At 39.5% G+C, this 14,042-nt stretch overlaps 1 protein-coding gene across 1 annotated transcript in view; it reads left to right on the top strand.

Annotated features, from left to right (window-relative positions):
* Positions 1-14,042, top strand: part of ATM (ATM serine/threonine kinase) — a 105,717-nt gene that overhangs the window by 75,372 nt on the left and 16,303 nt on the right. Inside the window, exons 44-52 of the mRNA XM_065405114.1 lie at positions 4,367-4,471; positions 5,213-5,332; positions 6,505-6,739; positions 9,657-9,824; positions 9,986-10,099; positions 11,003-11,220; positions 11,736-11,943; positions 12,578-12,691; positions 13,193-13,351. Of these exons, the coding sequence (XP_065261186.1) occupies positions 4,367-4,471; positions 5,213-5,332; positions 6,505-6,739; positions 9,657-9,824; positions 9,986-10,099; positions 11,003-11,220; positions 11,736-11,943; positions 12,578-12,691; positions 13,193-13,351 (1,441 nt within the window). The remainder of the gene's footprint in view (positions 1-4,366; positions 4,472-5,212; positions 5,333-6,504; positions 6,740-9,656; positions 9,825-9,985; positions 10,100-11,002; positions 11,221-11,735; positions 11,944-12,577; positions 12,692-13,192; positions 13,352-14,042) is intronic.

Genomic DNA, 14,042 nt, shown 5'->3' with positions numbered 1-14,042 from the left:
TGAGTCATTCAGTGACTCCTTCCACCGATATTTTGCAAGCAGGAGGAGGGGAACTTTCTCCCTAGCTGATTCTGTGGAGATGGATCTGAAAGAGAGGTGCTTCTGGCTGCAGTACTCTCTTCTGCTACATCAAAACAGTGCTCACTTAAAAGCAACTTGTGGAGGCTCCTGCTCATCTCCATGTTTCCTGTCTAATGGAAGTCCATGTGACACTCATTCTTCCAGCTGCCGCAGTCAGGATGCTCTCACTCTTGTGAGGCTCCCCTTGGTGCTGGAATAGGGAAGGTAGCAGAGGTGAGCTATTCTAAAATGCTGCAGTAATGTGTGTGGTATAATAACCTAGATAAAAAGATTCTTCAGGTCCAGTATGGGAGGTAAAGAGAGTGATATTTGGGCTGGAAAGAAGGGGAATAGACAAAGATCAAGGAGAGAGGGAATAAAGGGCAGAGAAAAAAGGTTGGAAATAAAATATGTGGCCGAGAATTAAGGAAAAGGGAATCATGTTGAAAAGGGACTGGCAGGAGAGTGAGAGTTTAGGACTTCTAGCCTTTTGTTCTCATTTCTTTTTCTCTTTCTCCTTTTTTTAAAACATCAGTGAAATTAAATGCAAAAAACTATTGATGGTGGAGTTCCCTCTAATTTTTTCTATCCATGTGCGGAATTAATTTTTTTATGTGCACCAATATCGAGGTAATGTGCGCCACCAGTAGAAACCAGAAACCTAGATATAATTTGTTTTTTTAAAGTTACCATAGGGATAATTACTCTAGCCAGGACAGGTTAGGCATTTTAGGACTCACTTCTCAAAGAATTACCGTAAGAGAGAAATAAAATTATGAAATGCGTTGACCAGTCAAAAAACTAAAATAACAGCACTTCAGAAGAATAAAATTACAGAGAATATATGTGCATTGCAGGAAGTATCAAGAAATAACAATAATAATAATAATACAAGTATGTGTTGGGAGGTGACTGTGAAAGACTCTGTGTGTGTGTGTGTGTGTGTGTGTGTGTGTGTGTGTGTGTGTGTGTGTGTGTGACAAACACACACTGTGTGTGAGAGAGAGATGCACACTCTGTGTGTGTGTGTGTGTGACAAACACACACTGTGTGTGAGAGAGAGATGCACACTCTGTGTGTGTGTGTGTGTGTGTGTGTGTGTGTGTGTGTGTGTGTGTGTGAGAGAGAGAGAGAGAGAGAGAGAGACACGTGCTGCCCCTTTAAGTAGATTGGCATTCATCAGTCTGAAGCTTGCTTCTTCAGACACAGCAGCAGCCACCAGCAAGTTCCATCCCACTCCTGAGCCCTGTCATGTTCCCCCCGCCAAGCTCTGTGGAGATGGAGTGCAGGGGGAGGGGGACACTCTGACATCAGCACCTCCCCCCCTTCCCTCGCACAGCTAGCAGGAGGCTCCTAGGAGCAGGTGGCCAGGGGCTCCAAGGCAGAGGGCAGGAGCAGCAGGGGGAGGAGCACTTGAAGTGCGCAGCACTTGATAGACTGGTGGGCGGCCGCACAGCTTAGAAGGAACTTAGGTGGAGTCTCATGTCAGTGTTGACATGCAAGGATTCAGCAAACACTATAGGTGAATACCTGTTTGTGAGGTCAGGCCAATGCAAGAACCACAAGCATGGTTACATGTGGGACAGAGAAGATTGTCCATGACTATTGGAGGCTGTTGTATCATTGCTTTGTGATGTTCACATTTTTCATATAAGTTGTTAATGCGTTTTGCTACAAAGCAGTTAACGGCGACATGACAAATCTGCTGCCACCTTGCTCTCTTATAAGGCTGTTGCTTCCCAGTTGCAGAGGTCAACTTGACATGCCTTCAAGTTTGACTTCAGTGTGTCTTTTGGACTGGCCATCATGAGAATGAGTGCCTTGCTTTAACTGACCATAAAATATAGCGTTGGGTATTCTTGAGTTGGCCATATGAATGAGATGACCAGACCAGCACAGCTGATCTTTAATCAGCATGATAGAAATGCTGGACATTCAACAATGATTAAGAATTTTTATATTGGGAATCTTGTCCTACCATTTGACTCTGCGAACAGAATGAAGATGGCACATGTGGAAATGATCAAGTTTCCTAATATGAAGGCGATATGGTGTCCATACCTCATAACCATATAAAAGCATTGTAAGCACAACTGCCCAATACACATTTAGCTTAGTGCTTATTATGATGCCCCTATCATTCCATAGGTGGTGAGACAGCATATCAAATGCAGAGTTGGCCTTGCCTGTGAGATGGGTAATCTCATCAGTTGTGGCATTGTGTGACAGCATACACCGTAGGTAGCAAAACTTATCCACTGTCTGAAGAGACGCATTGGTGAACTTAATTATTGGGTATCCTCTGGCAAATGTTGGGTACGGTATTTCAGTTTTCTTTAGGTGGAGTATGAAATCAAAATGATTGACTGCATATTTGAAGTCATCAATCAAGTCAGCAACCAATGCATCGTCATCAGCAAATAATAGCTCCTTAATGAGTAAATCTGCCACTTTCATGTGAGCATGGTAGTGTTGCAGCTTGAAAACTTCCTATCAGTGTGGAACTGGATAAATACTCATTTGTCTATATCATGAAATGCATCCATAAGCAGAGCCAAAAAATGGATGGAAAAGAGTATGGGAACCAGCAACCTTCTTGGGAGCCATTGGAGACCAGAAAGGGGTCGGTATCCTCATCTGGGTGTGTCATTGTCAGTGCATATTCACTGATGACAAAAGCATGATGACCTTTAGCAAGACTGATGCAGAAGAGCATAAGTCTGTCATTAACACCTTTCAGCAGTAACTCAAGTTTGTGGGCAATTAAAGAGCAGGTGGCAAACCCCGAACCAGAGTGCATCTCCATTCATCATCACATTTGCCAATCCAATAAAAGGTGTAACCAGCACTTGCTTCTTGTAGCTATGTCCTGCCAGCAAGTCTTGTCTAACTGAGTGCAGAAATATCTATATCGTACCCCACCAACACTCTGACAAGCATAGCGGTTCTACACTCAACTCCAGCATGTCTGTCAAGGAGTGTGTGAACATTCCTAGCTGCAAAATTTTTTGTGGTCTTTCTTATATTTAGACCATAGCAAAGCTGGATGACCAGTCAAGATATAGCACCCTGACAAATGTGGTTGGAGCAAGAATTTATTAGGGATCTTTTTCCATCCCCTTCCCCGTTTGAGGAGAGCAGCACTGTCCCTAGGTAGGATGGCTCTGACACCAAGGAAGGATATGATCATGGCATTTGCTCCAGTCTGCGATGAGTGACCATCACTCCCAGGCCATCTGTGTGCAGGATTGTGACTAAGGACCTCCAGCAGCATCCTCTGCCTATCACCATCACCACAGGACTTGGATTCAGAGGTTGCAGAGTCAGTGTTGCATTGCTGCACTGTGAATAGTGGGAAAAGTGTATGCAGTTCCAGTCCCCCTTTCTCATCCATGTAAGCCAGGTGCCATACCAGTGCAAAAATTGCAACAAGTAGGGCGACAAATGAGGATGCAGAGTTCCTTTTCCTAGCAAATGCCACTGACCCCCTCATAGTTCCTCTGCCTTTCCAGAGTTACTTCTGGAGGAGCAATTGCATGCCCTTATAGTATGTCATTGACTACAGACTTATTTGATGGCAGCTTACATTCACTATGTCCAGTACCATCTTTAGGCATCACTGGCCTTTTACTGAGGCAGCACCACCATCTGCTGCACTATTGGTACTGCCGTCAGATTGTCTGTGACTGCTTATTCAACAGGTTTTCCTGCTTATATCACAGCTACCCTCCATATCTGGAAGGTCTGCAACTCATGGACATGCTCGGTGGCAGATGACACTGCCCCGGGAAGGTGATCCAGATCCAGATCCATTGCTTTTAATACAGTACTGATAGTACACATTAGAACACAGTCAGATAATACAAGAACCTTTACATACGTGCATTTTGTTGTTTAGGTTAAAATTGTAGAATTATTGTATGATAGTTTTTGGAATAATTACATATATTTTAATGTAATTTGAAAATTTGACTCCATGTATAAAATACAATTTTAATAATTTCTCACTGCCTTTTAATTTTGTTTACTTGAAAACAATAACTTAGGTTTACAGGAATGTTTTGTGTTACAGGGTTGCTTTTTATTTTTTAGGCAAATCAAAATAACACTTTGCCTAACCACCGAAAAATTCCTGACTATACTCCTTATTCAGTTAGGTTATTTTGTGTCTCATATGAAGACACCACCAAAATGACTTAAATGTACTGTATCAAAGAGAATGTTAATGCTGTAGTTTTCAATCATCAAGATCATTGATGACCTTAGGTGTAAATATAATTTTGCTGTTTTTAATCTTTTTTTTAAGAGATGAGATGGGACGATCAGGCTACCATGAATCATTGTATGATGCTCTGCAGTCTTTAAGAGACCGAGAATTCTCTGCTTTCCATGAAGGCCTGAAAAATGCCAGGTAAAAAACAAATGCGTATAAATATGCTGTGTGTAAGACCTTGTTGTGTTTGTGCAGCTGTAGCAAAGTATTACACAAAATCAGACTGATATTTGAGCTGTAATTTGACTTACAGATTTTGACCTGAATTCTCCCTTTCATGCCTATGCAAGTCATGTTAGTGTTAATAGGACATGCATGCCTGAAGCAAGGCCAGAATTAATTTTGTTTTAAATTTGTAAAGTGGTTTGTGTGCCCACAAACAACATATATATAGAATCTTTTTGGTAGAGATATTTATAACAACCTCTTTGCAAGGCTGCACATGCTGAAGAATAATGATAAATATTAAAAGCCTCAAACTAAGGAGGAAGAGACAAACTACTGGCATTTTATGCCATAACAAGTCCTTGTCTCTACAGGTGCTGTTTTCTTAAAAATAGGGTTACTTTCTATGGAGAAATCACCTTCCGTTAGTGTACATCCCTTTCCTGTTAATAGACAAGAAAGTTACTTCTGAATAGTCCCTTTAAATCGAATGTCATATAGGCTATGAGACAGTAAACCTGATAGCCTTTCCATTTAGATTCTTAAGGGAGAAACCTTGAATTTTAGATTTTAATAATAATGCAAAATTCTTACTTAACTGAAATACAAAATATGTGTTGGTGCAATATAGTTTATATTTTATATCTATTCTGTACATGAAAACTATATTGTCAATAAATAAAAGTATTTAGCATTGCTGTATTGTATCCCTAGGGTGAGCGAAGTAGAGGAGCTATGCAAAGGCAGTCTCGAGTCTGTGTTTTCATTGTATCCCACACTCTGCAGATTACAGACCATTGGAGAGTTGGAAAACATAGGACAACTTTTCTCCAGGTATTTTATTCCTTCATGTTAGATTCCCCTTCCAGTTCTAGCTATGAGTCTGATGTTGTTCTTGCATCTTTCAGCTATTTTTAAGCAACCTGTAACTAGAGGCTAGTCCCTCTGTTTTCTTCCTTTAACAAATATACTTTATAGATACCATCTTTACAAGTAACTTCACAGGTTCTCTAGTTATAAATAAAGGCCTTTTTCTATAAATATTTTCCTGCTTATAAAAACAGGAAAAGAATGGTGGTATTATGAAAATCCACTATACTGGACTCTTCTGGATTTCCCGGTGCATCCTGTTTTCTATTTGTTTACCTTCTAACCTGTTAGTTCTTCAGGGCATGGACTGTCTTTATTTTTGTTTATTGTAAACATTGTCAGGACTAATATTTGTTAATGATTTAGTAGTATTTATTATTTGTTTTTCGGTAGCTTCCACAATGTGCTAGGTGCTGTACAAACACAAAAAAAGGATACAGTACCTTCCCCAAAGAGCTTATGCTCTAACAAGATAAAACAGCCATAGCTGGAGAGTACATCTGAAAGGCATGCAGTATAATAAAAATATGGGCCATATAAAACACACCATCCTGCAGCTTGTGCTGCTGCAGCCATATTCTATTTTTAGCATGCTGACTTGATGAGAGCTAGTGAGAGTATGTCTGCTCAAGCTGGAAATCATACCCACAGCTCCATGTATAGATGTACCCTTATTCTGTCATGCAGCCATGTACATGTAGATACAGATTAAGATTCCCTTTGCCAGCTTTTTTTTATCAGCCTTATCACATACTAGAACGTAGCAAATTAAATTCAAACAAGCATTCAAGAACATTTACACTGGAATTGTCATGCCTCCCAGATGTTCCTCTCAAACTTGCGTTTGCTTTAAATCAGCTGTTTTGCTTAACTTTTTATAAAAGTTACAAATCCTTTTATAATCCCTACCCTCCACTTGCTTGCTTTTCAAGATGTTTGTTCTGCGCATGAGCAGGAAGGGTTTCATGAACTATTTTTGCTTTCTGGACCATATATTGTGAACTACTGACTTCAATTGTTTTATAGCCTTGGGATTTATAAAACAAGCTCCTTCACATCTCAGATTTCATTAATATTTGGTCAGAAGTAATAGCAGCTCTTTTTTCCTTTTCCTTTCTTAATTTCTGTGATTTCAGATCTGTTACTAACAAACAACTGAATGACGTTTATCTGAAGTGGCAGAGACAGTCCCAGCTTCTTAAGGACAGTGACTTTGGTTTCCAGGAGCCTATCATGGCCCTACGCACTGTAATTCTGGAGATCCTTCTTGAGAAGGAAAGTGAGAATTCCAAAAGAGAATGCATTAAAGACATTCTTACCAAACATCTAGTGGAACTGTCCAAATTGGCACGAACTGCCAAAAACACCCAGGTAATTAGTTCCAGCAAGAATCAGTCTGAAAAACATTTTTCACTGTAATGCTGAAGACCAACTATGCTAAAATTCCTATATTCCATCTAAGTTTATTCATTGAATTGTTTGTCTAGAGAGTCAGCCTAGATAATATTTTATGAATGCTGCAAGCATATCTTCACATTTTTGTTCATAATTACATGCCTTTTCATGCAGTATATGTTATAAAACTGGAATTTTTACCTGTAAATGTATCAGAGGGGTAGCCGTGTTAGTCTGGATCTGTAAAAGCAGCAAAGAGTCCTGTGGCACCTTATAGACTAACAGACGTATTGGAGCATGAGCTTTCGTGGGTGAATACCGACGAAGTGGGTATTCACCCACAAAAGCTCATGCTCCAATACGTCTGTTAGTCTATAAGGTGCCACAGGACTCTTTGCTACCTGTACATTATGTTTCTACAACTTTGTAACTCCAGTTTGGTACACTGGGTAGATGTAAAACCTCATCATCATGCCATAGAGTCTCCCAGCATTCCAGGATAGAGTTGCAGAAAGAATTCCTCAACCTCAGCATCTTGGTGTCGTGTTCAGATGTATATACACTTAGGCCTGGTCCACACTAACCCCCCACTTCGAACTAAGATACGCAACTTCAGCTACGTTAATAACGTAGCTGAAGTCGAAGTACCTTAGTTCGAACTTACCGCGGGTCCAGACGCGGCAGGCAGGCTCCCCCGTCGACTCCGCGTACTCCTCTCGCGGAGCGGCGTCGACGGCGAGCACTTCCGGGATTGATCCGGAATCGATTTATCGCGTCTAGACAAGACGCGATAAATCGATCCCAGAAGATCGATTGCTTACCGCTGGACCCGGAGGTAAGTATAGACGTACCCTTAAAGTGCCACTATTTACTGAAAAGTCAATCTCCATGAATTACCTTGTAGAATTCCAGTTTTTTTATCCCAATGACTTTTAAATCAAATATGTTCAATTTTCGGTTACATCTGCCTGTCCTAAAAACTCAATGTAGGATGTGAATTGCAATCTGAGCTATTTCTGGCTACCGTATGAGCACCAGTAATAAATTTTGTGCATATGGAGCTTGGTTAATAGCTCTGATCCAGAATTATGGAGCTGCAATACTTTTTATATCCTCTTAACTTCCTTGAAATAAAACCAATCCTAGAAAATATCGACCCTGGAATGAGACATGGCATGTGAAATTATAAAGTTTAGGGTGTTTTAAAATTTTTCTAGAAGTTGGTTTAAGAATGTTTCTAAACTTTTTGGCACGTAGTGGGTGAAATCCTGACCCATTAAAGTCAAATGCAAAGCTTACGTTGACTTCACTGGTGCCATGATTTCACTAAGGCCTAGCGTACACTACAGGGTCAGGTCAACGTAAGGCAGCTTGCGTCAACCTAGCTCTGCCAGTATCTATATTACAGTTGTGCTCATGCTGAGGTAAGTCGCCCACTACATCAACTTAATAACTCCACCTCTGAGAAATGCGTAACGATTAGATCGATGTAGTTAGGGCAACACAGTGTCCGTGTAGACACTGTTTTACTTACATTGTCTGTTGGCTGTCAGCTTCATGTGGGGCTGATAGCTGGAGCCCCCCCCCTTTCCTCGGCACTGACAACCGAGCCCAGGGCTCACAGACAGAGCCCATCCTCGCCCCAGGGCTGACATCCCGAGTTGTGAGCCCGGCTCAGGGCTCAGTTTCACAGCAGGGAGCCTACTAGCAGTGAAATTGACATTCTTGTCAGTTTAATGGCTGCTAGTATTTCACGTTTTGTCTCTGGCTCCAGCTGTCAGCCCCAGGGTGAGGGGCTTCCGTTGTGAGCCCCAGCTGGCCAACAGGAGATGAAATGTGAGCCCTGTGGCTGTCAGTGCCCCACACTCCAGCTGTCAGTGCTCCACAGTGCCCCACTTCAGTCAATGCAAGCGCTCCTGATGAGGACGCGCACTCCCGGCAGGACGAGGGCAGTGTGGACACCAAACAGCCGATTTAATTGCTACGATGGCTGTAGGTCGACCTAAGTTAAGTCAGCCTAATTTTGTAGTGTAGAAAAGCCCTCAGCATCTCCAAAATGGCTTACGAGATCCATTGCTATATAATCTTTCATCTTTCACCCTTATCACCTCATCAACCCAATTTATACTGCCCACCCAATCTCAGATACTCTGATGAGTGCCTTATAAGAATCTGAATAGAAAAACCTTACCTTTGTCCCCTAATATTTGCAAAAATATATGCAAACTACTAAGAGATTGTAAAAACACTTTTTCTAGTCAAGTGATCAATTTCCATTAATTTGGTAATTTGTTATTTTGATATTTGCATATGTTTGCAAATTTTAGAGGGAAAGTTGAGGGGACTGTATATTTGGATAAAGTGAGTAGTGCTGAGGGATTATATGTTAGTCAGGAATGGGCTGCGTCACTTAACTGTTCTTTACTGGCATTCTAACATTTGGGTTTTTTAAATTGTGTAGAATGTTTGTAACAAAAATGTAATATTGTTTTGGGGTATTAGCTGGCCTCCATTAAAACACATTTTGAACCTCTTTTTTAACAGTTTTTTGGTTATGAATATAAGCCAGCTCACTGTCCTATATTGTCTTATTACCTCACTGTAATTGCAATGTTAAACGTTAATATTTCATTTAATGTTTTGTGAAGCTCAGTTCACTAATCTATACTTTGAAACTTTTTGGTTATCAGAATGATAGGGTAGCCTATGCCTGTGCTCTAACACGTAAAAAGACCTTGCCTCCTTCCCAATGAAACAATTCTTAACACTAAGCAGGCAGAAGAAGGATATCTTAAAGAAATAAAGCAAAGTACTGATGGTGTCAGAGAGCCTGTTATGAAATGTATATCCATTACTTATAAATATAATTGACAATTTAGTTTTTCTATTTCAGCTTCCTGAAAGAGCAATGTTTCAGATCAAACAATACAATCCAGCTATGTGTGTAGTCTCTGAGTGGCAACTGGAGGAAGCTCAGGTTTTCTGGGCTAAAAAAGAAGAAAGTCTAGCACTGAGTATTCTCAAGGAGATGATCAAGAAATTGGATACAAATTGGTTTCAGGTGTGTGTCAATATGTACTCTTGACATCGGGCCTAATTAATTTAATTTATTTTGTTTAGATGGGGAAAAAAGGTTTTATAGGTTGACCATCTTATATGGAAAATTATTTTTGATTTGAAGTCTGATCTTTTTTCTAAAAATGTGCTTCTCCAAAGGTTGAGAATGATCCGAGCCTAAGACTGATATACACAGAGTGTCTGAGGTTATGTGGAAACTGGTTAGCAGAAACATGTTTGGAAAACCCTACAGTTATCATGCAGAAATACTTAGAAAAGGTAGGGTGGTTCTTCAAAACATACAACTAAATAGATTCTTCTGTATATAATACCTTGTAAAAATGTCAAAGTAAATTTTACAATGCAGCATTCATTTTTTCCATATTGACACTGTGGATTTTCAGTATATTCTAGAATAGCATCTCAGATGCAAAAATAGTTTTTATTAATGATTTTATAGACTCCACAGTGAAACTTAGATTTAATACCTGTTTGGAGGTACAATGATATGACTTTTGTACTCCTTCACTCACTGTAGGGGTTACTCCCTTGATCTTGCCTTCAGTATGTTCTGCACTCTCACTGATCTCTCGTCTTGTATTCTTTCTGCAACCACCTCATTGCTTCCAGTATTGCTTGCCACTCACTTCATTGGTCCTGCTAATTTGTGACTCTTCAGTTGTAGTTATCCCTTCTGACTTTTCTGATACTCTCCAAATACCGTCACCATCATTTCAGTTTTACTTGTAACTCTGGCCTCTCTTCTATCTTGTGTTGTCATCTCCTTGTCTTGTGTTTGTTAGACTGCCCTTCTTACACTGTAAGCTCTTCATGGCAGAGAATCTTTCTTTATTTGTACTGCAAAGCACCATGTACAACTATGTTATTATATGAGTAATACATAATAAGTGTTGGAGGACTTCCATTAGGTTCTGTAGTTAAAATTGGCATCAGCTGCTAGCGCTGAAAAATCCAAGTCCTTTCTGAGGATTAAATTCACTTAGGAAAAAAAAATACTTTAACACAGTTGGTTTTATTTTGTATGTGCATCTGCCAGTATATACAAACATTAAATAATAATAATTGTTTAATCAAGCAGTATGAGAATAGATGTTAGCTATAGCTATTATGCGAACATGATCATCAGTCTTATCATTTCTGTATTTGTAACTTTCCTCTTAGGCAGTGGAAATTGCTGGGAGCCACAGTGGAGACAGCAGTGATGAGCTAAAGAATGGAAAGATGAAGGCTTTCCTTTCTTTGGCTCGTTTCTCTGATATTCAGTACCAAAGAATTGAGAACTACATGAAATCCTCAGAGTTTGAAAACAAGCAAGCTTTGCTGAAGAAGGCCAAGGAGGAAATTGGCCTCCTAAAGGAGCACAAGGTTCAGACAAACAGGTGGGTGTCCAGATTGAGGGGAGGTAACTATAGCTAATTGGCATACAGCACCAGAGTGGAGAGCACAGTGTAACCAGATTTGGGATTTGCACATGCAGTAGAGCTGATGGAATCTTAGAGTTCATCTGACTATTTTTCTTATAGCCTTAGTAAGAGGAAGGGAAAGTGAGGGAAAACTCCTAAGCTTTAGTGGTTCTCTATTTTCTGTAGGAGGTGGCTCAAGTCTTCGTGCTTGTTTCCGTTCCCAGAAATTCACTTTTACATTGCTGTGTTCAGATCCAATCATTAGAAGAAATGGGACTAGATTTTCAGTGTGTTTTAATCACAGAACAAGGGCACCCAGTGTACCCAAAAGAGGAGGACAGTGAGGGTACTTGATCTAAGGATTGCTTGATTTTCTTTGCTGGTACAAAAGCAAGTATAAAATGCTGGAAAATTGCTTAAAGTTGTAGGTGAGAGAACTCCAGCCTGCCTTCCCATCAGTGTTTTAACATATGGTTAACGTCCATTCATAGATACACAGTGAAGGTTCAGCGGGAGCTTGAACTTGATGAATGTGCAATTCGTGCACTGAGTGAGGATTGTAAACGTTTCTTGTGCAAAGCGGTAGAGAACTACATCAGTTGCTTACTTAGTGGAGAAGAGCATGATATGTGGATCTTCCGCCTCTGCTCCCTCTGGCTTGAGAACTCTGAAGTTTTTGAAGTCAATGGAATGATGAAGGTAAGTTTCTGCTCTTACTTTTTTCTTATCCTTCTGATTCTACATGAAAATCAAATTCAGATTCCTCATTCTCACATGCTAGGACCTGCATAGCTCTGCCAGTGTGTCCACCTCTCGCCTCTCATTTGTATCTTAGTCAGTGTGTCCTACACTGTGTCCTATTCTTCCAAAACAGCTCACTTTTTTGCTTTCTCTATCTGCCTCCTTCCATTAGCTACTCTACACACTTTCTCAAGGTGCCCATATGCCTGGAGTCTGGCACATGACCCTATGCACCAGCCTTCTTCAGTCTTTCCTCAAAACTCACTTTATGTACTACTCATTTATCACCCTCCATCATTAACTGTGGTCCTCTTTTCTGTTTCTGTCCCCTACATTTTTAATAACAAAAGTTAGCAAAAGTGTCCATAACATTAAGCATATCTCTTGATCTTTCGCTGTTGTACCCTTGTGGCACCCAGCGAATGACTAGTGAGGGAGTGGTGTGCAGCATGCTGCCACTTGGGCAGCCAATAAATATTTTTAAAATGTATTTTAAATATCAGTACAAACCCACTGGTGCCTATCTACTGATTTGTGTTTGTGATCTCTTTTATGTGCATTGTTGCTTTACATCTGATTTCTTTTTCAACAGACAATTGCAGAGAAGATTCCATCATACAAGTTTTTGCCTCTGATGTACCAGCTGGCTGCTCGAATGGGAACCAAGATCATGGGCTGTCTAGGATTTCACAAAGTTTTAAATAATGTAATTAATACTAAATCATAAGTGTTGTGATTAGATTAATGGTACAGAGATGCATCTTACTTATGTTAAAACTCCTAAACAGAACATGCATCTTCCTTAGCACAATTCTATCTTGACTGAGTCATGTAGCCTAAACTATTCCATTACAGAATGAGATGTAGCAAACTTGAAATGTAAAACTTGTTTTTTGTTCTGCCAATTCTCTTCACTGATTTAGGAGTCTTCTTAGAATAGTCAGACCATTGTATTAAGAACATACTTTATATAGTATAGACATCAAAATACAGATTTAGCTATGCTGTTACTTTATTTTTTTCTGTAAAGGACCATGAAAGGTAAAAAAAATTCAGTCCTTTCTATGTTGATTATAATATGAAAGAGTTAAATAGTGTTTTATAGCACATTTGCTTCTTAATTTAAAATCTTAGTTTACTGCTCTGATTTGTAAGTCATTTTAATTTTTATTATATCTTTAATAACTGACTTGTTATTTCTTGACAGCTAATATCTAGAATTTCACTGGATCATCCACATCATACTTTGTTTATAGTATTGGCTTTGGCAAATGCCAACAAGGATGAACTCTTGGCAAAACCAGAGGCAACAAGAAGAAACAGACTAACAAAAAATGTACCGAAAGAAATCTCCCAGCTCGATATGGTACTCAAATCAAACTGAATTTTGTTTATGAATCACATAGTTCTGGGTTATGAATCACATTTAGTATCGTAATGTCAGAAAGTTAATTTACTTTAAAAGGATGTTATAGTGCAGAGTTTCTTTTACTTGAATTTTTTGGTGGGATGAGGAAGAATGGGGAAAAAGTTAAATATTCATTTTTAAAATCAAAACTTGTAATTACGGACTTTGGGGACCTACCAGCCTTGACAGTTGTTATTCAAATCAGTTATTACAGTGGTTTCAGGGGGGGAAAAATCCTCACATTTCCTGTGGCCAGTGGTCCCTCAGTTCAGAGTATCATAAAGGAGATTTTTTTTAGATTTTTCACCCTGTGAGATATTGTAAAGACAATTTAGCTGCATCAAGGGCTTGAGTGGGTTTATAAGCGAGAAGTCGATAATGACCAAAGGTTTTTCTGTTTTAATGTTAAGTTAGTGTTTAATGTAAATCTGTAAGATAAAAGTATTTGGGTTTGTGCAACATGGTTCTAATATCTTTATTTCTTTCCCAGAGAAAAAGAGTAATGTTAATGCTATAAACCGTAATGACTTGTAACATTATATCATGGCTTCTTTTTTAAGTTAGTGTTATTGTTTGATTGATGATTATCATTGCTACGATTATGATGATTTTCCCAACCTTTCATTATTGGAGCCCCTCTTTGGCACTC

The sequence above is a fragment of the Emys orbicularis genome, chromosome 1, assembly GCF_028017835.1.
Source record: "Emys orbicularis isolate rEmyOrb1 chromosome 1, rEmyOrb1.hap1, whole genome shotgun sequence".
Lineage (NCBI taxonomy): Eukaryota > Metazoa > Chordata > Testudines > Emydidae > Emys > Emys orbicularis.
This window is presented reverse-complemented; position numbering and strand designations above follow the sequence as displayed.